Source organism: Ambystoma mexicanum, chromosome 6p, assembly GCF_040938575.1.
Source record: "Ambystoma mexicanum isolate Mex_15411 chromosome 6p, UKY_AmexF1_1, whole genome shotgun sequence".
Classification (NCBI taxonomy): domain Eukaryota; kingdom Metazoa; phylum Chordata; class Amphibia; order Caudata; family Ambystomatidae; genus Ambystoma; species Ambystoma mexicanum.
Window position 1 is genome coordinate 1544736793 of NC_090935.1, and position 24862 is coordinate 1544761654.

Consider the following 24862-nt stretch of genomic DNA (forward strand, 5'->3'; position numbering starts at 1 on the left):
AGTGGGGCTTCTGACCTCGTGCTCCATGTCCGAGTCTGAACATGCAGCTGTTGCAGCTGTCTCCCCGATGTTGCTGCTGGCCGCTGACCCCCTGCCTCCTGTGGCAGGCAATGTCGGTGGAGGTGGAGCAGCTGCTGCTGGCCTGCTGCCGACAGGGGTGCTTGCCGGTGGGACCTCCGGTATCCCTGCAGTGGGACCTGCTTGTTGTGGGGTCTGCCTCACTGCAGCTGAGGTTGAGGGTGCAGGGACGTTGTTGATGGCCTTCTTGGCCCTCTTTGGCGCAGGGGTGTCCTGGTCCTCTGGGTGTGAATCTGTGCCTGTGGTGGAGCAAAGGAGGGAGGCCGTTATTGATGGGTCTGCGGACTTTGGAATGAAATGTTTGACATTATTGTGGTCAGTGGATGAGGAAGATTTCAGGCAGTGCCATGCAGGTTGTCTCCTTTTAGTGTGGAATGTGGATGCAGGTATGCGGGTGCCAGCAGTGTATGCAGGGTGGTGCTCGCATGTGGCTATGGGCAGTGTTGATATGTGTTGCATTTACACTCTAGGGCAACCTTGTGCTACACATGATTGGACTGCTGTGACTATGGCATGTCTTGTTTGAGGCACCTACCTTCATCCCCTGATGTCGGAGCTCCCCTTTCCATCCCTCCGACGCCTTCAATGGACTCCATGCCAATCGTGGTTGCACAGATCTCCTCCCACGGTTGGAGTTTCAGGGGGGATTCCGACCCTCCACCGGTACCCAGGGCAAGGTTGCGGTTTGCTGAGATGACGGCTCTGACCCGGATACGTAGGTCATCCCAGCGCTTCCTGCACTGCTGTGGGGTGCGGGGTACGGTCCCCACCGCGCTGACGCGCTCAGCCACCAGGGCCCAGATGGACTTCTTTTTCCCAATCGCTGTCCTGGTCATGTCCGGGGAGAAAACGACACCTGCGTTGTCTTGCAGGGTCTCCGCAAGCATGCAGAGTTCCTCCCGGCTGAATCTCTCCTGGCGCTGGCGGTCACATGCCTTTTTCACACATTTAGGCATTTTCGGGTACTTGGTAGGGTGGGTGATTGGTTGGGACAGGTGTCAGGGTTGGGTCTGGTGTTGTTTGGTAGGATGGCGATGGATTGTGTTTTTCAAGATGGCCGACGGGCTGTTTCCCGTTCCGGCGCGATGACGCTATTTCCGGTTCGACTTTTTACGGCCGCCGCTAATTACGGTGGCCGCTACTTACGGTGGCCGCTACTTACGGTGGCCGCTACTTACGGTGGCGTAAGTGCACCTTGCTCGCTTAACGATGCCGGTAGGGGCCTTTTCCGCCATGGCGTTAATTGCATTACCGCCATGGCGTAATGCTCGTGCGCGATGGGTCGTAATGTGGCGCTCTTTACGCCATCGTCCCACGGCGTAAACGCTCATTACGCCATGGCGGTAATGACGGGCGATTACCGCCAGGGTCGTAATGAGGCTCATTGACTTCTGCAAATGATTACCATCACTGGAGCTGTTGGGAAAATCCTCAAAGGCCTGTCGACTGTGTAAACCGAAGATGTATTGGAGTTAGAAAACAGTGACAGAAAAGCCTTCCAAACCAAAATCCTTCAAATAAATAAATATTACTGCTCTGAGCCTACCAGCAGGTGGTACAAATGCCATTTTCAGTTTAAAAAAAACAGGATAATAGAAACAGTTTCCTGAAATTGTGATCTGGAATCCATATAAATAACAACCTTTTGTGTACAAACATATATTTGTTTTATGGACATTTGGCTTACCGTGGAAAGACTACTCGCTTAGACTCCAAGTAGGCCTCGAGGCACTTTTGAATCTGATCAAGAAGCCCATTGTTATTCTGAAATGTTTCCAGCAAACCTAAATAAGATAAATACAGCATTCAGTAATGTGGGCACACAATGAAAAAGACAGAGAAAAATAAGGACAACCCCACATCTACTCAAGGCTTTAATTACTTTCTAGTGGAACCTATCAAAAAATGTACCATATAATATTGCACTTTTAAAGCAGAGACAATAATACTTATCAGTAACGCTTGTTCATTTGTGGATGGCATTAACAGGAGTTCGCCAAATCGGTTAATGTCATCTGGTTTCAGCCGGGATTACAGTACGCTTCCTTCACTCAAATGCCAATATCTTCTGCGTCGGAAGCGGCTGCTTTGTACTTTGTGCCTTGTGAGACTACGAGCAAACGGATATGCAGTGTGGCTTGACGCAGCTTTCTCCTTTCCTCTAACAGCAGCCACAGTGACGGCAGCTCTGCAGTGCTTTGCTTTAGGAGAGAGAAAGTTATGGGCTACGTTTGAGAGACTTGCAACTCCAGTGATCCAGCATTCATTGCCGGAGAGATACGCAATCTTAACGGATCTCTTGTGACTACCTGTGACCGCCTGCGACTTTCAGTGGATTGTCGATAGTAGGTGTGTAAATGTGGCGAAGCAGTGATTTTGATCCCCCGGCAGGCTAAAGTAAGCGCAGGACATACAGTAGGGGAGCCACTTACATTATTAGGATTTTTGGAGATATCGCAAACAGGGCTGAGCAGGGCTGTGCGGTTGAGCAGCAGTGAGTATACCCCATAGTAAGAACCTGCGTTAGGACAGCTCTTTCGGGGGCCCCATCGGGTGTTTGTAAAAGCTGGCAGGCCGCCTGAGTTGTGGCTGGTTGGTTCTTTTGCAAGTGTTTCGCTTGATTTCCTCGCGGACAGACACTCTGCAATATTGGCTAGTTCTCTTTCGAAATCACAAAGGATGCTGGCGAGCACCGCATGTTAAAGTATCTTACATGGCTTGATAGTGATACCGCCCAGCTTTCTAGTGATTCTGACGAAACCTTAGTGACTTTAAGTTACTTATATCTTTTGGCTTTTGATGTGGAAGTGACTGTGGGCATCAGGCCTTTGAGCTTCCTGCATCTGTGGAAAGACCTTTCTCTCAGAGGTGCATCCTGAAATGTGACTGTAGGCATTGGTGGGAAAATCCTACGACCCTTCTCATCTGGAGGTACCAGTTGAGGAGTGACTGTGGGCATTAGGCCTTTGAACTTCTCTTCTGGGTGGATAAGGCACCTAGGAGTTTTTTCGAGGCTTTGTTGAAAAAGTGATTGGGAGAATTAGCCCTTTCTGAGTTGGTGGAGATAGGTGTAAACACAATTACACCTTAAGACGCCATAAGACACACACAAAATGAAATACAACTTACAAATTGGTATTCTCTCAGATAACATCAGAACCCCTGAATGGGATGGGTCATACGCAGAAACAAGGATTGAAGATGACACACAAGTCCCAACAGTAGATACTGTTCAGTTACCAATTAGTACAACAGTAAGAGTAACCGCTCAAATACAGCCAAGTCCCCCGAATGGAGGAAAAGAACAAGGAAGGCTCTCTAAAAACTGCACTACTGTTGAGACATGGCTTAAAATATACCACTACTACATCCAAAATGCATAAAATAATTGAAGATCTGTTTTGTAAAAAAAGACATAGAAGCCAAGGTGATCGGGCACAGAAATCACAAAACAAGGTCTAGACATTTCAGCTATTTTAAATCTCCTGTGAGTGAAAAAGATCGAGGAAGACAAATCCCGTTCAATGATGCAAGATCTTTTGACACAGCTGAAGCCATTAAGGAACTCAATAGAAAGAGAAGTAGTAGTGGTGAGGGAGGAGGACACGAATCTACTATTTGATGATACCCCTCTCTCGGAGACAGTCTTAGAAGAATTTAGCAGATTGGCCCAAGTTGTGTAAGGGAACCAGATTTGGTGATCATACCCTCACAAAATCTACTAGAAAATGAAGGGACTGCTGCAAAGGAAAAGGATGCCTCATGGACAGAATCGGAAAAACGAAACCATTAAAGAAGAAAGATATTAAGGAGAGGTGAGGCAAAGAGGAGAAAGCAAAAAGCTTCATCGCAAATTAACAAGAGAGACCTTAAGAAAACAAAAAATCAAACCAAAACAAAAATTAAGAAATCAAAGGCAACTTCCTTCCTGAAAGTATTATCAACCCCAGATTTGGATGTGCCATTGATTGGGCAACAAAACTGCTCTACTAAACCAGTGCATAGAATGGTAGACTCATGAAAATCCTTCCTCTCAAAAGAGAGCGAAAAAGGGCCACAGCACTCACAACTGACTTCATATCAAAACTCATTAGGATTAGGCAATCATGTCAGAGATTGTGAGTGTTTGTGTGGACTACAAACCGATATTGCTGAATGCTTTTCATCAGAGCCAGGAAAGGCGAAAAAATGTGAGGGGCATGGTCAGGCTCAATCGGAAAAAGATTCAATTTCAACACAAGCATGCCTATTAGCGAAGACGCCACCATGGGCTCCCATATTTATGATGGGGAAAAACCTGATGGAAAAGCTAATACTAAACCCTCAAAGAACAATGCAACAGTCGCAAGCAAAGGAGATGAAAATAGCACCAATCTTTTTAAAACAAGGGAAAGAAATCATGTGGGGGGATGGAGGGAGCAAAAAATATCTCCACTGCCCAGGTCGAACAGCAGGATTATCGGAGACAGATATTGGGCCCAGGAAAATGCAATGGACACGGAAAATACGCTGAGATTGAAAGCACTAGAAACTATCGCTCTTTTGAGCAAAGAAGCCTAGAAGACTAATCAGAAACAAACGAAAGGGCAGAAGAAGAAATATCTACTATTGCAATCCCGCAAATTTGGTTAAAGACTTCAGCAAAGAATTTAAAATACAAATCTTTGAATAGAAGTGTAATACTGGGAATTTTTTTTTTTTAAAATCTCGAACCTCTATCTGTTTGCATCGGAAGACATGGAATTTGTTTTTTTCGAATAGACAAAAACTTCCATATTGCTGAAGTGGGACTTGCATTTAAAAAAAGCTAGATTGGCAAACCTAGCGGCCTCAAAGAATTTAGAGGAAGAAAGCCTTGAGGTATTTTCCACCTTTCCGAGGGAGGAACTAAATCCTAATCAACTACAGGGAAGAGGTACTAAATTGGGAAATTCAATACAGCCACACACTTTAGAGGTGCCACAGTTGGTAGTAAGAAACACTGTGAACCAGGAAGAACAGCAGCAAGGTGCTCTCTCCCTTCTCCCTGAAATCATGACCCAAGTTCTTCAGAAATTAGGGGTGGGAAATCACCCTCTTTAGGCAAGAGGAATGTCGCTGGGCTCCTGCTCCTTCAAACCTAGAGAGATGAAGGAGCAAACGTTCAGCAAAAGTGATATACTTTTTCAGGAAACGTGGCTGGTTAACCCTTTTGAAATCGAGGGGTTTACAATATTTCATCAAGCGGCACATCAAAAAGCAAAAGGGAGACCATCTGGAGGCCTAATGACAGCCATTAAAAACACTTTAAGCAAAAAATCAGAGCTCATTTTTTATGATGGTATGGGCCTTCAGGCCTGTAAAATATTAGTAATATCAAATATGCCAAACGTTTATGTTATTATAATCAACATGTACTGGAACCCCGCCTGTATCAACCTTCAGGCTTTCTTGACGATTTTGTCGTCATTTTTGGAGAAGATTAAGTTAGAATTTGGGAACTGCAATATAATTTTAGCAGGTGATGTGAATACTTTCTGTATTAAAATTGTAATCCGGGAGGAGTGAAAAAAAACCTCAAAGGTTCTCCACCATTGGAAGATGATGGTTGGACTTTTTAAATGACTGGGACCTCAAAATGACGAATGGCTTGGTTGCGGCAGATGTTCCACCATCAACAACTTGGCAGCGAGGCATTTCATCCTCCACAATCGATTATATCTTTTTGACACCAGATAGTTTTCTGTCCTATTCTTCACTAAAGATAAAAACATGGGTGTGCAAGCAATCATGCACGCTTAGAAGTGGTGATCTCTGATAGGACTATAACACCAATGGCCAGACAGAGTCAAACTAACAGCTAGGAAACGGAAACTCAGGGTGGTGAAATATAAAAAAGAAGGGATTCGCCTAAATGATAATTTATCATATATTGATGATAATGTTGTGGAGGAAATCTGTCAACCCTCAAAATGTATAGAATTAATTTGGAACACTAACCCCCGAAGTTTGGTATCAATAGGGAAGCAAGTTTTTCATCGTCATGTATTTGACAAGGAAACTTGGGAGAAAAAGAGGACCCTAAGAAGAAGGCTTAGAGAATTATGGAAGAGACCTATGAATGGTAAAGTTATGGAGAGAGAGAGGTGGATAATCTCCATAACTAATAATAATAATAATAGTCAGGATTCCATGGCATATTTCCAGATTTTCAAAGAAACATTACATTAGAAAACCTTCATTAAGAAGATACAAATAAACATTCATTTTTAGTCTTCATTATCACATGTTTAAATAGGAGAATTGGTTGAGTGATGTTTGGGTTTGTTCGGATTTAAACAAGCCAATATTTATATAAGTTTCCTTAATGATATAATATACAGAAAGAGCCTATTTCCCCAAGCCAAGATGGAGGTTCAGTTCAACAACCGTGATTGGAGGAGAAGTATTGTGAGGTAGTTTGGAAGATTGGCCAGAATTCTAAACTGCCTTTCATTCCAGTTTCCATAGAGGAAGGTTGCAGTTTTCATAGCTCTTATGATATTTAGTATAAGTAATTTTAGTAATCTTTTTGAGAAGAATATCTTGAGAGAAATGTAACTACAGAAAAGTCCTTCAAGAAGAAGTCATCTTTTAAAACAAGGACAATTTACAGATGAAGCAAGCTAAGTTTTTAAAGTGAAATGTTCATACTTTTGGCTTTACTCAAGGAGAAGTTTATTTTTTTTTAAGAACTAAGAAACTGTTACTTATCTGCATGTTTTAAAAGAACTATTACTTGCACTCTACTGCGCGTGTAATTTGAGAAAGAAAGATAAATGTACGTTTATTTTCTCTCGTGGCTATATGTGCAAATAACTATTGAAAAGCGTTTGTTTGTATCTTGTTATTTAATATAGGATTATTTAGTGTGCGGTATTTAGTATTGCATTTGTTTAATTAATTTTGGATATGATACGCATGAAATACTAACTTCTATGGCGTAGTATTTGTATTGATTGCATGCGTGTCTCCTTCATATTCGTTAAAACGTTAGAGTTTGAGTAAAGGACCCGCTTGCGTGAGTTGCGTGCGTCCCGATCCTAGAGTTCATCATTTCCTGGTTGGGCGTACTAGCATATAACAGTGGCATCGTGTCGGAGTGTCAGATCTTCAGTGTGCGGAGTTGCGTATGTTCCGATTTTAGAGTTCATCACTTCCTGGTAGGGCGTACTAGCATTTACTAGTGGCGTCGTGTCGGAGTGCCGGCATCTTCAGTGTGCGTGTTTCCTAGTGCTGAGCATCGTACCTTTTAGTCAGTTACTTCCTGATAGCGCGGTTCATATTTTTGCTTCGCGTCCTCGTTTTCAACTTCGTTCTGGTTGTGCGTAGCGTCGTGTTCATCAGATCAGCTGTTGTTTTGTTTTCAGTGCATCAAGTCATCAAATTCATCCTCGGGGCATCGGAAGTCTTCAAAATTTAACAAATATATATGCAGCTACATTTCTTCCCTCAAAGGAGTACCAATAAGTGAGAAAGCTGGAAGCTATTCAATCAGTTGAGTTTTAAATATTTTTTGTGACTTTCTGAACTTTTAATTGAATATTTTTGTTTATCTGCAAAGAAAAGAAAAGTAAAAAGACTACTAGTGACTTAATAATTCTTCATTATAAAATCTTCCTCAGAAGGTATTTGAACTTAAATCTACAAGCAAGTTCAATTCAGAGTTACAGCAACATATTAAGCCAAGGGAAAACAAAAGTTTTCAAGAATATATGAATACTGAATTATGTATGTATATATTTTGAAGAAAGTAAGAAGAGTATCTTACAAATATTGATGCCTATCAGCAATCAAGCATAGGCAGCAGGTATAATATCACAGGTTATAATCATATCAATAGAAGTAGTCTACATACAGAAAAGAGTAATATTAATCTGTGTATTTTTGTGTTTAGATTTTCACAGACACATCACACTGATGAAACTTCATCAATACAGTTCCAGATCGTTAACCATCTAACTGAGTCTAACTATTCTGGAAGCCAGTATCTTGTGAGCCAGTGAAGATCTGCAGTTGTTATTTTCTCCTCCATTCCCCTTTCCCCTTGGGTTTGCCAGCTTGGTAGTTTTATCTACTAAGAGATTATTGAGCGGGCATACTTAAGGAGTCTGGTGGGCCAGCATCACTCCTGCAAGAAGATTCAAGACTGGACCTGACAGATTAAGAAATACGTTTAGACAATGGTCGAAGGGGCAAAAGATGCTGCGTCTACAAAAGGATGGCGAGCTGATGCTGCGAGCAGTTTGTGGGAAAAATGAGGGATATTTTTGGTCAATTATCAACAAGTTGGAAGAGGAGCATAGTACCCCCTAATGTAATTTGGTTGCAGAATCTAAGTGGTTGGAATACTTATGACAACACTTTGAGAATCCCCACCCTAGGACCCGATTAGTTACAAAGATGTCCCTTGGTTAATGAATTTTGATGAGCATGAAATAGCAGAGCTCATCATCAAATCATCTTCATCTAGGGCAGCTGGCCCTAATGGACTAACCAACCAAGTCCTAAAACATAATGTACAACTTCTGGCTAGATTGCTCAATTGGCTCTTTAGAGATATTCTAAGAAGGAGGACATTTCCTTCTTCCTGGAAAATAGCCATAGTAATCCCTTTCTTCAAGGGGGGCGATCAGTGAATCCGGCAAACTATTGCCCCATCAGCGTCCTCGATGTTGAAAGCAAGTTGTTTATGAAGCTGCTACTACAAGAACTGGAAAGATGGGTTGTAGAGGCACAGATTCTATCTAAGCTCCAGACAGATTTTGGGATGGGTCTTTCCACTGCATTAAATGGATCAGCTCTGAACATCGTCAGTGAACAAGCTAGGGCGAAGGGAGATTTACCATTGTATGGAGCTTGGGCGGATCTCTCGAAGGCTTCCGATCAGGTTAACAGAGATTGTTTGTGGAACAAACGCGCAAGTTGGGAAATCCCATAACACATCCTGCCAATGCTGGTAAAACTTCACAGGGATACATTAATGAGAGTAAGAATGGATGAACAAGGCCATCTATCAGCGCTCATTAGGGTAGAAAAAGGTGCCAGACAGGGTTGTATGCGGGCCCCTTTGTTCTTTAATCTATATTTGGCAGACATGGGTGAATCATTGAAGTCATCGGCACTGGCGAGCCCCAAAATGAATGACAATAAAATCTGTTGGTTGGCCTATGCCGATGATCTTGTTCTGCTCGACAGGACAGCAGTGGGTCTGCAACGTTTACTGGACAAACTGAGAGAATACGCTAAATCAAATGGCCTTTCCATTAATCCAGAGAAATCTAAGATACTTGTGTTCAGACAAGCAAGAAAAAAGGTACAGTATCATCAATGGGTACTGGATAATAAAAAAATCCCAAAAGTGGAAGAGGTGGTTTATTTGGGGTATGTAATGTATACATCACCATCAAAAGAAAAAGTGGAATCAGAAATAGAGGGTAAGTTATTGTGGCTGATTTCCCAAATGAAAAAAGTCTATACAAACTACTGTACATTTTAAATAATCCCTCTAATCAAATTCTATGTGTCCAACGTTGTACCGGTGATTATGTATGGTCTGGAAGCAAACCCACTACTCTGGAAAACAAATTGGCAAATATGGGAGGGTAAAATCTGGAAGAGGGTCCTGGGACTTGCACAAGGGCTTCATACCGTATGTCTCCGATATGAATTAGGTCTTAAATCATTGGCCTGTCAGGCGGATTGGAAGCTTGTTTCCCTCTTTCTATTAATTATGACTGCTAAACCCCAAACTCTGTATGAAGATATCAAAGACCATCTTGCATGCTCCTATTCAGCACTTCTAAAAGACCTAAACCAAAGGGTTGGAGAGATCATGACAAGATCTGACACAGACTTGGAGTCCCTGGTTACCAATCCTCTGAAGGCAAATAAAGCAATTGAACAGATGGATTGGATTATTACAATGGAAGCTATGCTGAATGCTAATCAAGTGTCATGGTGCATGCCCCCAAAACCCTGAAACCCGCAAGCCCATCCCAGATTCTGGCTTCCTTTGGGACTTCCCAGGCCCCAGCTAGGCTCACCTGGGCTCAGTCCTGGCACCGCTGGCGCCAGGCTCATGGTAAGTGTTAAATACATGGTCCATTTATTTGGCTCTGAGATGCTGAGCCATTTAGTACAGGGTGTGGCTTGGGACTACTTTACCTGAGAGACAGGATACGATGAAGGGGACTATTTTCCTGGAACTACTTGCAAGGCCATTTAAACCGCACCTTGCAAACTGAACACGCTTTGCGTTAATCTGCACTCCTGCAGCGTAACGCTCACCGTGTCAGTTCTTGCTTCCTTTCTGCCACGCCCATCCAGAGTCTTCTAGCCATTGGCACCTGTGAAAATAGAAGAACAAGAGTTATTCATGCATTGAAGGCCTTACCTGCAGAACATCCGGACTTCGCCTTTACGCTTACCCAAGGGCCGCTGCATCTGTAGAAGAGCAGAACAGAAGGTACCCTCTTGGGTAACGAGGCACCTGACTCGGCCTCCTCCAGGAACTCCATCGAGCAGTTCCCCATCATTCTGCATCGCGCCGCATCTCAACACCGTCAGTTGGACCTTCGATCTTCTTCCTGGAAAACAGCGCTGCACCTGCCGAACAGAAAAGCTGGTTAGTCGCACACAACAAGAAGGCTAAAATAAAGCGAACTATTAGCGCATCTCGCACAGCGCTCTACTTACCGGCAAGAATCCTGCACATTATTGTCAGGAGAGTCATCCATCATCTAACAGCTGCTTTTCGTGCCGCACCTGAAAGACAAAAAAAACCGAACATTAGATATCTTGCATACAAGAACTTAAAGCAGCTATTTCAAGGAGTTATTGGAATAGAGACTTACCTGCTTACTCTGGTCCATCCACTTCAGCAACCTCCATCGGATCAGTGAAGAAACTCGATCCTGGAACTACAGAGTAACTGCGCCCCTGCCAGAGAGTGTGCAGGACGGAGAGCTCACCCATATAATAGACAAGGTGAGCCAGAGAAAGAGAAGGATAAAACGGAAGGAGGTGAAAACCAAAACCAGCTCCACACAGTTGGCTAATATCTTGTTTCAGCTTGCAGACGAACATCTCCTGAGGCAAGACAGAAGGGAAGACGCAATCAGGCCCTCATTAAGCAGAACACCACCAATGCAGACATCATCCTTCGCACACGAGCATGCCCCCGTGGAGACCAGGTGAGCGTGACATCAAGCTAATTCATTCTCACTAGCAGAAAAGAAACTGGGGTGTGTTGTAAGTGATTTCAATCCAGCACTCCAACTAAGTCAATGCCTAGTATGGGATGCCCAATGGAAACCCTTATTTATATATTTTATGTCAAAAATTCTTTTAATTCTGGATGATGTACCCTTATATAACGCCCCTCTCTTTGGATCCCCCCGGCCTCACTGAGCCAAGAAGTAGGTTTGTTTTGCAAATTAAAAGATTTATTTGAAGAATTGAACAATATATAGATTACACTTTTATAAATATGAATAATATCTGAATATCACACTTATGAATATTTATGCAATGATCACCAATGGGTAATATTACAATATCAACAATCTCTTTAATCAGTTGGGAATAGGAAGAATAATGTAGCAGAGAATACTTTGTATGGTTCAAGGAAATGCAATGATAGTAAAGAATGCAACACAGAAATAAGACTTGATATGACTTCAATCAAAAGACAATATGACCCCTCTTTCCTCCTGTTGTTACTCAGTCCCCCCAATATGCAATATGAAGACATGAATGAGGGAACACAGGCATCAGGAATAACAATCAACAATTGCAGTTTCAATCCCGATTCCCCCCAGCAAGCTTAGAGAGAACAGAAATGCTTTTAAAACAGGTCAATTGCTTTTAAATGTAATATGTAATGTATGGAAAAATACTAAAATGATTTTAATTCGCTAAATGAGATTCGGAACTAGTGAGAGTTGCTTTGGATTGGTTCAGGTCAACACTAGCACTTGATGGTTGAATGGTTAGCAGATGGAAAACGAAATTCAGAAGTTGAAATCAAGAAATAGTTGTTTTTACATGTGGTGAAATTTAGCCAAATGCAAATTCGCTGCAACTTTTCCGTGTGCGAGAAACGCGAGTATAGAAAAACTATAAGAAACTGGAATGTTTGTTTAAAAGCTGAGGATGTTAGCTTCAAAATTACATTTAAATTCTGTTTCTAGGACGTACGGTTCAAAAGTTACAGAGGTTTATGTGAAGGTCAATTTTTCTCAGAAGGAGTCAAGATTTCAAATGAACTTGCGCTTTGAATTGCAAACAGGTTGGCTTACACTAACAATTATCACAGGATGAGAAAGGATTCAGAATGGACAAAATAGATTCCACAATGCAGTCTGGCTAGGTTGAAATGGAATGAATAGGATTACTTTAAACTAAGAGATAACTATGTACAGTTCTTCGCTAAATACTCACAACTCTGGTTTAAAATGGACCCGTCAAAGATCTGGTCAAGGGTTTGGCCTGGACTTCGCTCGCCACCGGACAGGTCTCAGGCACTTGGTTCTGCTCTCAGCACTCTGGTCTCTGCACGGCCTCTTGGACTGGATCTGATGGGTTCTGGGTTACAGCTCTGCTGGACTGATCTGAATCTTGGGTTCTAGCACAGTTCTTGGCCAGTAGCAGCAAAACAGCTCAGCCAGGCTGTTGGATCAGTTAGGTTAGGCCCTGTGGAAGTTAGGGGTTAAATCAGGTTTGCAAGATTTTTAAAGGCCTGCTGAAAAGGGTTCAGCTTTTTGGGTTAGGCCTCTGCTTCAGGGTTCTAGAGTCTGGTTCTAGAGTCTGGATCTGGAGTCTGGATCTAGGTCCTAGAGTCTGTATCTTCCTGCAGGGTGCTTCGCCAGTGGATCAGTTGATGAGTGAAAGTGTGTCTGGGTCCTCAACAGTCCCTATTTATCTATTTTCCAAAGTGGGTGGGGAGGCTGATTGTCTATGCCCAACCCTCTAATGATCTGATAGGTTAAAGAATTCCCCTTCTCCTGATTGGAGAAAGGAACAGTGTGTCATGATGTCTCATCGAGTGTCAGAGTGACACTGTGTCTAGGGTCCACAAAAATCCCTCCCCTTTGCTTTTACTTAGAAAATCTATTTTTCCCAAAAAACATATTTCCAATATGAACAACTTGTTAATAACACATAATTACATGACAGATTGACTAAGGTACGTTTCTATCCAAATCTTATCTTCCTACGAGTTTTGGTTGATAAATGACAGTTTGTCGCACTTTTGGTTGGTTACACATTTTCGGATCTGTACAATTTTTTATACATACATGCACATACCCTCTGGGCATATTCCTGTAATTTTTCATGTTCCTAACATTATCACAATTGCGAGAATATGAACCATTTTGTGGTTCAGTCTCTGAATGTCTCACAGATTAGTTTTAAAATGTGAGCACATTTTTCATTTTAATAATCTCCAAGTTTCATATTTTTGTCAGTTGGGGACAATATTTTATAAGTCTTTTCCTTAAACATATATTTAGTCCAGTTTCAAATCCACATTTTCAGTCTGGCCCGCCTCCAAAGCTTGGCTGAGTCAGAGAGTCACATGGCTTGTCTTCCTGCCAGGGGAGTTGATGTCAGTCACACCCGAATTAGCATTTCCATTCGGTTCAAGGACTCCATTGTCTCTTTCCAGATCAGCAGAGCAACAGACCAAAGGGCCCCTCCTCCCCTTATTAGCATTCAAATGAAATTTCCTGTCCTTTTGGTGGGAAGCAAAAGGGTGGTATGTTCTCAGGGGAAGAAAGCCACTTTGAAGTTTTAACTGATTCAGATTATCTTACGGTCAATTGTGACATAGTTCCTTGTGTAAAATTACAGTTACAAATTTAAAATCAGCAAACATATCTTCAATTGCAGTCTTTTTTAACATGAAAATCAATGTGTGGCACCCTATATTTGATTTGATGGAAATCCCTTCTTTGGCATATTTAGCTTTTGAGACACAGTTTCTCCTGCCAGATTTCGAGATCGCCAGCGTCTGACAGAGGCGAGTAATGGTATTACACCCATTTTTGACAGATTTCTTTCCAGCAACCATCTTCAAAAATGGACTTTGTTGTTACGCTCACCTGGCTCCCACAGGGGCGTCGATCTGAACTGGACAGCTGCGGACTCCACCAATGTGACACGTAGTGGCGAGATGACGGACTGGACTGGCCCACCTAGCTTCGTTTGCTTGGCCCGTAGGAATATTCTTCTGCAAATGGAGAAAGGGAATTAACCACCCGTGGAGTTGAGCGTTAACCCCCCCACTCCCGCTGTTCTCCCCACTGATCACCTTTGATGTTCGCTCTTATAGTCTCACCTGATGGATTGGAAAGTTGAGCTCTCCATCCTGCATTGAGCGCAGGGGCGCGTAGATAATCAGTTGCTTCAGTGGCTCGAAGGAATTGGTGAGTTCCAGATTCCCGGCAAGACGCCGTAAGTATGTAGTTCGTAAGAGTTCAAATGTCTGACTTTCACTCTTGTCCGATTCCTTGCAGGTTGCAGCTTGACCCTAGCGAAGAGTTACTCGTAGCAACCGGTAATATTCAGGTAAGGATTTGTATTATCCAACACAGTTCGATAAAATAATGTCAATATGTAACCTGTTGCTTTCTCCCTTATTCAGGCGCTGAGAGAAAGTATGAAGTCTCGGGGAATAATGCCTCTGGCGGTAAAATCAGGTAAGTCTATTGTGGTGAGGAGGTTTCCCCTGGTTTGTCCCTTTGTTTCACCTTGCTGTCCTTTTGTTTCCCCTTAGGGGCCGGGGTTCGGCGAGGATGCAGTGGAAGCTGCGCCGACCCGTGAAGAGGAATAGTACCCCCGGTGGTAAAATCAGGTAAGTCTATGAGGGGTAACTATATTGCCTCAGTGTATTCCCTTGGCTCACCTTGCTGTTCTTGTCTTCCCCTTAGGTGCCGGAGTGCGGTGGGAACATGCAGAAGGATGCGGTGGAATGTGAAGATGCTGCGAAGGCCAGTGAGTTCAGCGCGGCGCTGCAGCAGGCGCGCATAAAATAACTTCTTTCTTCCAGCTCAAAGGCGCGATGGATCAGGAATTCAGGTAAGGATCAAAGGTATTGCTCTTGTTCTAACCTTTTCTCCTTCTTTCTTCCTTTTTCTAGGAGCTCTAGACTCGAGGCGGTCGTGGCAGAAGACTGGATGCAGACTTGCAGGCACGGTGAGCGTTATGCTGCTGGATGCAGAATAAAGTGAAGCGTGTGCTGCTCTTCGGGCGAGGTTTAAATAGCCCCCAAAGTAGTCCCAGGTAAGTATTCCTCCCCAGCCCCACCCGAGTAAAAAATAGTCGCTAGGTAAAGTAGTCCCTTCCAGGCCTCTTTAGGCTTGGAGCTCTTGCAGCATGGTCTGCATCAGGTAAGTTTGCAGCATGGTCTGCATCAAGTAAGTTTAATATATGAGCCTGGCACCTATGGCGCCAGGACTGACTCTCCATATGAGCCTGGCGCCATAGATGCCAGGACTGCACCCAAATAGCCCCTAGCAGGGGTTGTTGGGCTTGCTTGGAATAACTTGATGCCTGCTTCTGGGGTTGCTGGACTTGGTCTGGGACCTCAGGGGTAGGCATCATGACATTTGTTCAGATAACGTATACTTCTGCTGACATTATATTTATGTGGATTCTTGAAGTAGAATGATGTTCAACACCCAACAGGAGGTTGGATCTTTTGGGTGGTTTGTGAGCCATGATTTTTGCAAATTTAACAAATAAGAAAACACGGATTTTGACACAGCTCTGTGTTTCTTTTGCAATCCGCCTTGCTCTGTGGGCAGCCAAGTGATGGGTTTTGGCAGTGGTCTCCTGTGTCACCACTGACCTAGGCAAAAGTGGATGGCGGCCTATTTTCAGATTTTTACTGCGCACTTTACTGGGTGATTTTAGTGAGCAGAATGCTCTCCGGCGGCCATTCTGATGTTCCTGATGCAAGCAGTGCACAGGAATGTTGCAGGGCCTGGACTAGTGGGTTGAAACATCCCACAAGCGTCCCAAGATATCTTGGGAGGTTTCCTGATTGGTGAACCAGACAACGCTTTCTTAGATTACGCTTAAACATTGCACACACTGGGGAAGTTCTTTCAAAATGGGGGAGGTTGCCTACAAACTATGCTCAATTTGTGAAATTTCTGAGAAACGGACTGTGAAGCATCTTTCGATGGAATGTGAGGGCACCTGGCTTTTTAGAGCAGCTCTATTCCAAAAATGTGCAGATAATCTGGAGGGTATCCTCACAGATATGTTTTGGATGAGGTTAATGTCAGGACAAGAATCAAGATTGACAATAAAAGTAATACAAGTATTGGAAAAGATCAAGATTTTTATCTAGATTAAAATTATTGTCGCTCTTTGGTTACTTTGGCTCTCACATCCTTTTCCACTTGTTATTTAACTCGGGTATAGGATATTAGTTGGATGTGTAAATAACTGTAATTGAAGTCTTCTGGCTTTTTTTCTTTTATGCTCTTTTTTAAATTATTTTCCTTATGATATGAGTTTGTAATGATTTTCGTTTTCTTCTTTTTTCTTTTCTTTTCTTTTTTCTTTTAATGTTGGTGGGAAATTGTATGTTTTGTGCTTGAATTGTGGACAGAGATTAATTGTTTTTTAAGTACGAATTCTGAAGTATAATGGAAACATTCCTTTTATTCTTTTATGGTTTTCTGTGCTTCAGGGGACTTCAAAAAGAAATCACCATTAGAGTTTTGAGGATAGGCTTCTATTTCCCTCAGAGCCAAAAACCAGTGAAGGGGATCACAGAAAAATGTCCACCTGCTTGGGAAGACATAAGCAGTTCAACAAGTAGTAATAAGTAACTGTAAGGATATTTGCCAGCAATATAGTTTAGAGAGTTAGTGAAGGAAATTTGATGAGAAAATCCAGCACATCTCAGATGCAGGTTCTAAAGCATTTTTTTCTTCTACACCTTGAAATGTCCACAATGAGACATACCATAGGGAATAATTCACAAACATATTTGAGCTGAAATACAGCTTGACCTATGTTTTGGCACAAACAAGCTAATGTATTGCCATTCTGGTGAAGACATAACTGCTGCATGTGCGCAGGTACGGAGCAGATTTGCCTGCCCTTATCGCAACAGGTCCTGACTCACAAAGCAAGGTGCTGATATTATATGTGCGACCTCTTCCCTGTTCAGTTGCATGATCACAAAGTACCTTCATCGGCAGAGCATGCAAGGACCAAGCCTCACCTCTGGAATATTTTCTACCCCACTTAAGAGCGGTGCTCATGTGTAGCAGTGGTCCATTGTAAAGAACTCATGGTTGCAACAGTAAAGACAGACAACTAATCACAGTTTAAGGGTGTTTATTAAACTGTAAATGCAGGGTGGAAAAAAGCATAATCTAAGCCTAAATTTAAGATGGGAACAAGCTTCGATCATCAAATGAAAAATAATGTAGTCCTTGTGGCATCTTGTCAAAGAAAAAAGGCCTATACTAAAAATAAACAACTATTGCCAAATCCTTACAACTAATTACAGAAAGAGTGTGGGATAGGGTTTTCAATAAAGAAAGAAGTGTTCACAACCAAAAAGTCAGGATGTGATTTCCAGGGGTCTTCCTTCCCCACGTTTTATGCACGGGACAAGGTGGATCTTCAGAGCAAAGCACATACTCAATCTTTCCCAGCACGAGCAGACAGTTCAGTTCCAGCTATCAGGTTCTTCGATGGTTAAGTCTCTTAACAAAAGTCTCTTCCCTTCGAGGGCCTGATCTTTTTAACAAAGTTCTGTCCCACATATTCTTTGGGTGAAGGCTTCACCCGGGGTCCCCCTCCTCTGGGCGTAGACTCCTCACAAGTCCTATTCAATAAAATCAACTAAACAGTTCCTTTCTCAATGAACTTTGGGTATTGACTATCGACCCCTGGATCTCCCACTCTCGGGCTTGGACCACTAGGCGTCTTGCATTCACAAATCTTAATGTCTTTTTAAACAGATCAGGCTTCACCCCTTTTTGTCGGCCTCACTCTGCCGGGTTCACTCTTGACAACTTTTACCCAAATAGTTCATTGTGGACATCCCTTTGTCGGATTCACTTCTGTCACCACACTGTTCATCGAGACTTCTGGCCTCGCCCCTTTCTGTTAGCATCCCTCTGACAGGATTCACCTCTGCCAACCTTTAATACACAGTTCACTGTATTTCAGAACTTTAAACTTTGCCCCTTTTTGTTAGCATACCACCACCGGGTTCACTCTTGCCAACCTTTACGACACACAGTTCATGCGCTATTTTCACCAATCAGGATTCATCTCCCTTTCCTTCACAATCATCTGTTGGTCAAATACTTTCGACGGTACAGAGGATTTTACAAGACCCCTCTATGACCACTTTGACCTCTCTTCGCCTCTTCCCAAGGCCTTCTGGTTACGGTAGTCTCTACCATTGGGTGATCGCCCAGAGTTTTCTGCGCAAGCTCCCACGTGGTGCCTCAATAGTTTCTTTAAACATTTCAAAGTTCAAATTAGCCGTTGGCTACTTTTCGTTCAACACAGTTTGGTTTCTTATCGACTCTCTGTCCGGTGCTCTTGTGCTCTAGCTTTTATCCCTGTGGGGAAGTGAATGGGCCATCAGGCGTGTGTGAGATTCTGGTCAATTGCCTGACTTTGCCTGACCCTTGTATTGGGACATGTCAGGTAAACGGCTATGGTGTTAGTTGTCTTTTGAGTTGTGTGAAAGTGTTCGTGTCAGAAGGGGGGGAGCAGTGTTTTGGAATATCCTACATGGTAGGATGGGGAAAAGGTGTTGAAAGAAGGGGAAAACCGCGTCTCATCCGCCAGTGTCCCACTCCTCAAGGACCCCCCCCATACAGGTGATCCTCCGTCACTGGTCCACCCCCAGGAACTGGATCCAATAGGGATGGCCGTGTCTTGGCAACCTGGATGACAGATCCCTGGGGACTAGCTAAGGAGACACCGTCAGGTTTCTCACATATCCTTCCCCTATGCAAGGTGGATATACCTGTTTTTCGGTTAGATTTCCTGTCGTTAAGACTAGCCAAAGAACAGGGGTGAGAGACGTCCAGGCACTCTCGTATATTTCACTGATAGGTTTTTATAGGTAGAGGTGAAGTGATCTGATCTGACTCTCTACAATAACCTACAAATTGAGTTTCAAAGGCTGTCTTGGGTTTCATTGAATTGAGTTTTCCCAATCCCATACTGGAGAGTTTTGGGAGTTGCGACTTTCCTGCCAGGACCTCTCGGGCAGAAGGTCTCCGAAGGGGGGGGGGGTGGAGATTCCTGTAGGAAAGTAGAGAAGAGGGAGAAGTCTTTCCCCAGAAAAACTTCCTCAGGGAGCCCTGGAATTATGGCTGATGGTATTTTACATGTCTTGCCCCAGATTTCTATGTGTACTGGTATCTTAGGATAGATTTCGCTGTCCCCGTGTACACAAGTTACTCAGACTAGTGTTGCGTGGTTTAGGTCTTGTGGTGTAACTACATCGGCCCATATAGCGGTCTGTTTACTACCTGAGTCGATTAAGGCTTTTACCTGTTTCCCATTTACCCAAGTCTTTTCATAGGTGAACTCAGTAGGGGTTTGACATAAGCAGATGCTAAAGGTCTCTAGCTCTTCCTCAGCTTCTTCCCACTCTTCACCTTTCAAGCAGCCTATTTCCATATGTTCGTCTTTTATATTCTTTGGACAGTGTCTAGCTAGATGTCCGATCTCTCTACAGGAAAAACAGACCCGAGGAGCTGGTTTGCTTCCTTTTGCTTCCTCCCTTCTGCTTTCATCTTTAGGTCTGGGATCAGGTTTCTTGATCTCAACTCTTTCTCGAGGCATCCCTTCCTTGACGCTATATGACACCCCTTGTTTATCTAGTCCCTGGGATGTAGGGCGATGGGTTGGTTTATGATCTCTTCGATCTTCCGATCAATGGGCTGGCAGTACGTTTTTAGCTGCATCCGCATGGTTTTGCGCAGTCTCAATGGCCATGGCTAGGGTTAGGTCGATTTCATTGAAGGACAGACTTTTGCAAAAAAAGGGGATAAGGAATTTGTAAATTGTTCCAAGGTAATCATCTCGGTCAGTTCTTCTAGAGTTTTATTATTAGTCAATAGTGTTACCGTGTTTTTGATATGTTTGCCCATCTGTAAATGAGTTTCTCCCGGGTTCAACCTAATGGTTCGTAATTTTTGCCGATAGAAATTGCAGGTTTGACCTACTCTTTTCAACAAGCCTGCTTTTATGGATAGGAAGGAGGCTCCTTGTGTAAGGTTGAGTAGCTGATACGTTTGGAGTTCCCCTTTTAGCAACAGTCCTAAATAGCATTTCTTAAGGCTCCCTCCCCGCCCAAGTTGTTTGGCCAGGAGTTCGAAGTTTAGGAAAACATTTCCCAAATCCTCGCCTTCGAGATATGGTTGAAGTACGCCTTGTGGTAGTAACAGCCTTGCTTTTAATTCAGTTAGTATAGTTAGATTTTCCTGGAGTCTGTTTTCGGCTTGTATCTGATGGGCTGCCAATTGGGCGATGATATTGGCTAGTGTTACGCTCACCTGGTTCCCACAGGGGTGTCGAGCGGAACTGGACAGCCACGGTCTCCACCAACGTGATGCGTAGTGCAGAGATGACTGACTGGACCGGCCCACCTAGCTTCGTCTGCTTGACCCGTAGAAGTAGTCTCCTAAAGCCGGAGAAAGGGAATTAGCCACCCATGGATTTGAGTAATAGCCCCTCACTGCGTCCCCATTCATCACCTCTGATATTCCCGTTCACAAAGCTCACCTTATAGTTTTGAATGATGAGCTCTCCATCCTGCGAGGAACGCAGGGGTGCGTTGATGGCCAGTTACTTCACTGGCTTGAGGATATTGGAAGAGTTCTAGACAAATCTTGGCTCCAAACCTCCTGGCGAAGGACCGTAAGTATGTAGTTCTTAAGAGTTTAAAAATGTCTGAATAATTACTCTTGTCCAATTCCTTTGTTTATCTTGCAGCTTAGACCCAAAAGAAGATCGTCTTGTGGCAGCTAAAAGCGTTCAGGTAAGAGTCTGTGTTATCCCACACTGTCCGTTAAATGATGCCAAGGTTTAACTCGCTGCTTTCTCTTTTCTTATAGGTGCGGCGTAAGAAGATTTGGCGTGCTGGTGAATAATACCTCCCGCGGTAAAATCAGGTAAGTATCTGGTGACAAAGATATTGTCCTTGTTTGTTCCCTCGGCTCACCTTGTTGTTTTCTTGTCACCCTTAGGTGCTGGAATGCGGCAACATATTGATGGAGACAGCGCCCGGTCGTAGAGATGCTGCGAGGAACAGTGAGTATGGCGCGGCGCTGCTGCTGGCGATGGGACGCGTTTAAAATAAAGTCTGTCTCTGGTTCAAAGGTGCAACGAATCCAGAATCGGGTAAGAAACCCAATAATGTTCTTGTTCTAACCTCTCTTCTTCTTTCCCTTCTTTCTAGGCGCTCTGGACTCGAGGCAGGTGTGGCAAGATGCTGGATTCTGACTGCAGGCACGGTGAGCGTTACGCTGCAGGATGCAGAATAACGCGAAGCGTGTGCTGCTCTTCGGGCGTGGTTTAAATAGCCTCCAAAGTAGTCCCAGGTAAGTATTCCTCCCCAACACACCCGAGTAACAAAATAGTCCCTAAGGTAAAGTAGTCCCTTCCAAGCTTCACATGGGCTTGGATCTCTTGCAGCATGGTCTGCATCAGGTAAGTTTTAACATATGAGCCTGGCGCCTATGGCGCCAGGACTGATGCCCCATATGAGCCTGGCGCCATAGACGCCAGGACTGTACCTATATAGTCCCTAACAGGGGTTGCTGGGCTTTCTCTGGGTAACATGATGCCTGCTTCCGGGGTTGATGGACTTGGCCTGGATGCCCGGGGATAGGCATCATGACAGCTAGATTGCCCATTTCCTATGGGGGTGTAGCGGTTACCCCGTGGTGTTTGAATCAGAAGAAAATAAAACCTCTCGACCCCTTCGGATAAACTCTCAAATTCTTCAGAGTCGTCGGATTCTTAGTCTGTCAAAGGAGTGGGCTGGGATAGTTTTAACCCTGTTGGTCCCGCCGCTGATAGAGACTGAATACCATGTAGAAAAAGAAGGCTTGGCGGGAGGAGGATTTAGAGCACTGGGTCTGATGAAAGAAAGGACCAGTCAGACTTTTAGAAATATTCGGTCCCACGGTTGTATGTTAGAATGAGAGAATTGGAGGGTGTCTAATAAGACTTGAGTCTTAAAGAACAGCTACTGTTGACTAGATGAAATACGTAACTGAGAGGACAACACCTCTTTTAAGGTGGAATCTAAGAGTCAGAATCTAAGAGGTCAACTATTTTATTTTCCCCTTCCGGGGGTACCACAATTATTAGCATGGGTTTCAATTCGTATCAGTTGAATCAAATCCCACTTCAGCCACCATTTAAGGAACTCATGGTGGCAACAGTAAAGATAGACACACGTGATCACAGTTCAAGGGTATTTATTAAACTGTAAATGCAGGGTGGACAAATGCCTAAACTAAACTTAAATCTAAGATGGGAGCAAGCTTCGACCATCAAATGAAAAATAAGGCAGTCCTTGTGGCGTCTTGTCAAAGAAAAAAGGCCTATACTAAAAAATATATATATTTTTAAATCCTAACAACTAAATACAGAAAGAGCGTGGGATAGGGTTTTCAATAAAGAAAGAAGTATTCACAAACAATAATTCAGGATGTAATTGCTAGGGGTCTTCCTTCTCCACGATTTTAGCACAGGACAAGGTTGATCTCCGGAGCATAGCACACACACAGGCTTTCCCAGCACGAGCCAACAGTTCCGTTCCAGCCATCCTGTTCTTCTATGGTTAAGTCTCTTAACAAAAGTCTCTTGCCTTCGAGGGCCTGATGTTTTCAACAAACAAAGTTCTGTCCCAGGTATACTTTGGGTGAAGGCTTCAGCACGACCCCTCACAAGTCGTATTCAACAAAATCAAATCAACTAAACAGTTCCTTTCTCAATGAAATTTGGGTGATGACGTTCCACCCCTAGATCTCCCTCTCTTGGGCTCGGACCCATAGGCTTCTTGCATTCACAAATCTTAATTTCTTTTTAAACAGATCAGGATTCACCCCTTTTTGTCAGCCTCCTTCTGCCTTGTTCACTCTTGCCAACTTTCACCCAAACAGTTCACTGTGGACATCCCTTGGTCGGATTCACTTCTGTCATCACACTGTTCATAGAGACTTCAGAACTCGCTCCTTTTTGTTAAAATCCCTCTGCCAGGTTCACTTCTGCCAACCTTTGCTAAACAGTTCACTGTATTTTGGGACTTTAGACTTCACCCCTTTTTGTTATCATCCCTCCGCCGGGTTCACTCTTGCCAACCTTGACGACACACAGTTCATGCGCTAGTTTCAGCAAGAGGGATTCAACTCCCTTTCCTTCACAATCATCTGTCGGTCAAAAACTTTCGATGGTACAGAAGATTTTACAAGACCCGTGTATGACCACTTTTGCCTCTTCCCAAGGCCTTCTTGTTACAGTAGTCTCTACCATCGGGTAATCGCCCCAGAGTTTCCTGCGTGAGCACCCACGTGGTGGCGTACGCCTCTGTTGCTGGTTTTCCCCCTTTTTCTTCAATAGTTTCTTTAAACCTTTCAAAGTTCAAATTAGCCATTGGCTACTTTTCGTTCAACACAGTTTGGTTAATTATCAACTCTCCCCTCGACTCACCGGCTGTGATGAACCACTTGGCTTTCCTTCCCTTTAGAGTCAAAGTCAGTACCTCAGAAACAAACGTCTCGCCCCGGATTTGTAATCAGCAGAGGAGGGTCTTGTGTACCGTTGACATCTTCTGCAATACACGCTGGCTATTGTGCTCAGTCTTATGTTTCCATCTGCAGAGGTTTCACGGGCCTTGGTCGGAAAGGACAAGGTCACTTCTCTCCTTGTCACCCTCTCGGTATGACCCGTCTTTCTCCTCCTCTTGAACTGCCGCGCTGAGTTAGATCTCACGTCGTGCGGTCTGCCTTGCCCGTCCGGTGCTTTCGTGCTCCACCTTTTATCCCTGTGGGGAAGGGAAAGGTGTGTGTGATTCTGGTCAATTGCCTGACTTTGCTTGACCACTGTATTGGGACATGTCAGGTAAACGGCTCTGGTGTTAGTCCGTTGTCTTTCGTGTTGTGCGGAAGTGTTCGTATCAGAAAAGGGGGGCAGTGTTTTAGAATATTCTATGTGGTAGGATGGGGAAAAGGTGTTGAAAGGAGGGGGATACCATGTCTCACCCATCGGTGTCCCACTCCTACTTCCCAAGGACGCCCCATCCAGGTGATCCACCCTCACTGGTCCACCCCCAGGAACTGGATCCAATAGCGATGGCTGTGTCCTGGCCACCTGGATGACAGATCCCTGGGGACTAGCTAGGGAGACACTTATTTTTAAACCCCTGAAAAAGGTAAAAACAAGTCTGTCTAAATCACCACATATCCTCGGGTTATCCCTATATAAGCCTATTTCAGGATTCAGGGATTAAACCTACGAAAAGGATGGTAAAGAAGAAGTGATGTGGAAGGAGAACCAAACAACCAGGAAGGGAACATCAGACGAGCAGGCCAAATTGTCAGTAGCCTTAATAAAGAAGCAGCTGATGGAAAATGTAGGAGAATAAATGGAGCTCAGAGAGGTGGTTAAGAGGGGCAGAGGGGTGCAGGGTGTCGAGGAGGAAAGCGGCTGAGCTATTAGGGAAGTTTTCCTAAAGTCCACTTGAGGTAAG

General features: G+C 43.9%; 1 protein-coding gene across 1 annotated transcript in view; it reads right to left on the reverse strand.

The window, feature by feature from the left end:
- DNAH6 (dynein axonemal heavy chain 6) overlaps positions 1 to 24862 on the reverse strand; it is a 3423448-nt gene that overhangs the window by 1749164 nt on the left and 1649422 nt on the right. The window contains exon 23 of the mRNA XM_069626424.1: positions 1766 to 1862. Coding sequence (XP_069482525.1) covers positions 1766 to 1862 — 97 coding nt within the window. The remainder of the gene's footprint in view (positions 1 to 1765; positions 1863 to 24862) is intronic.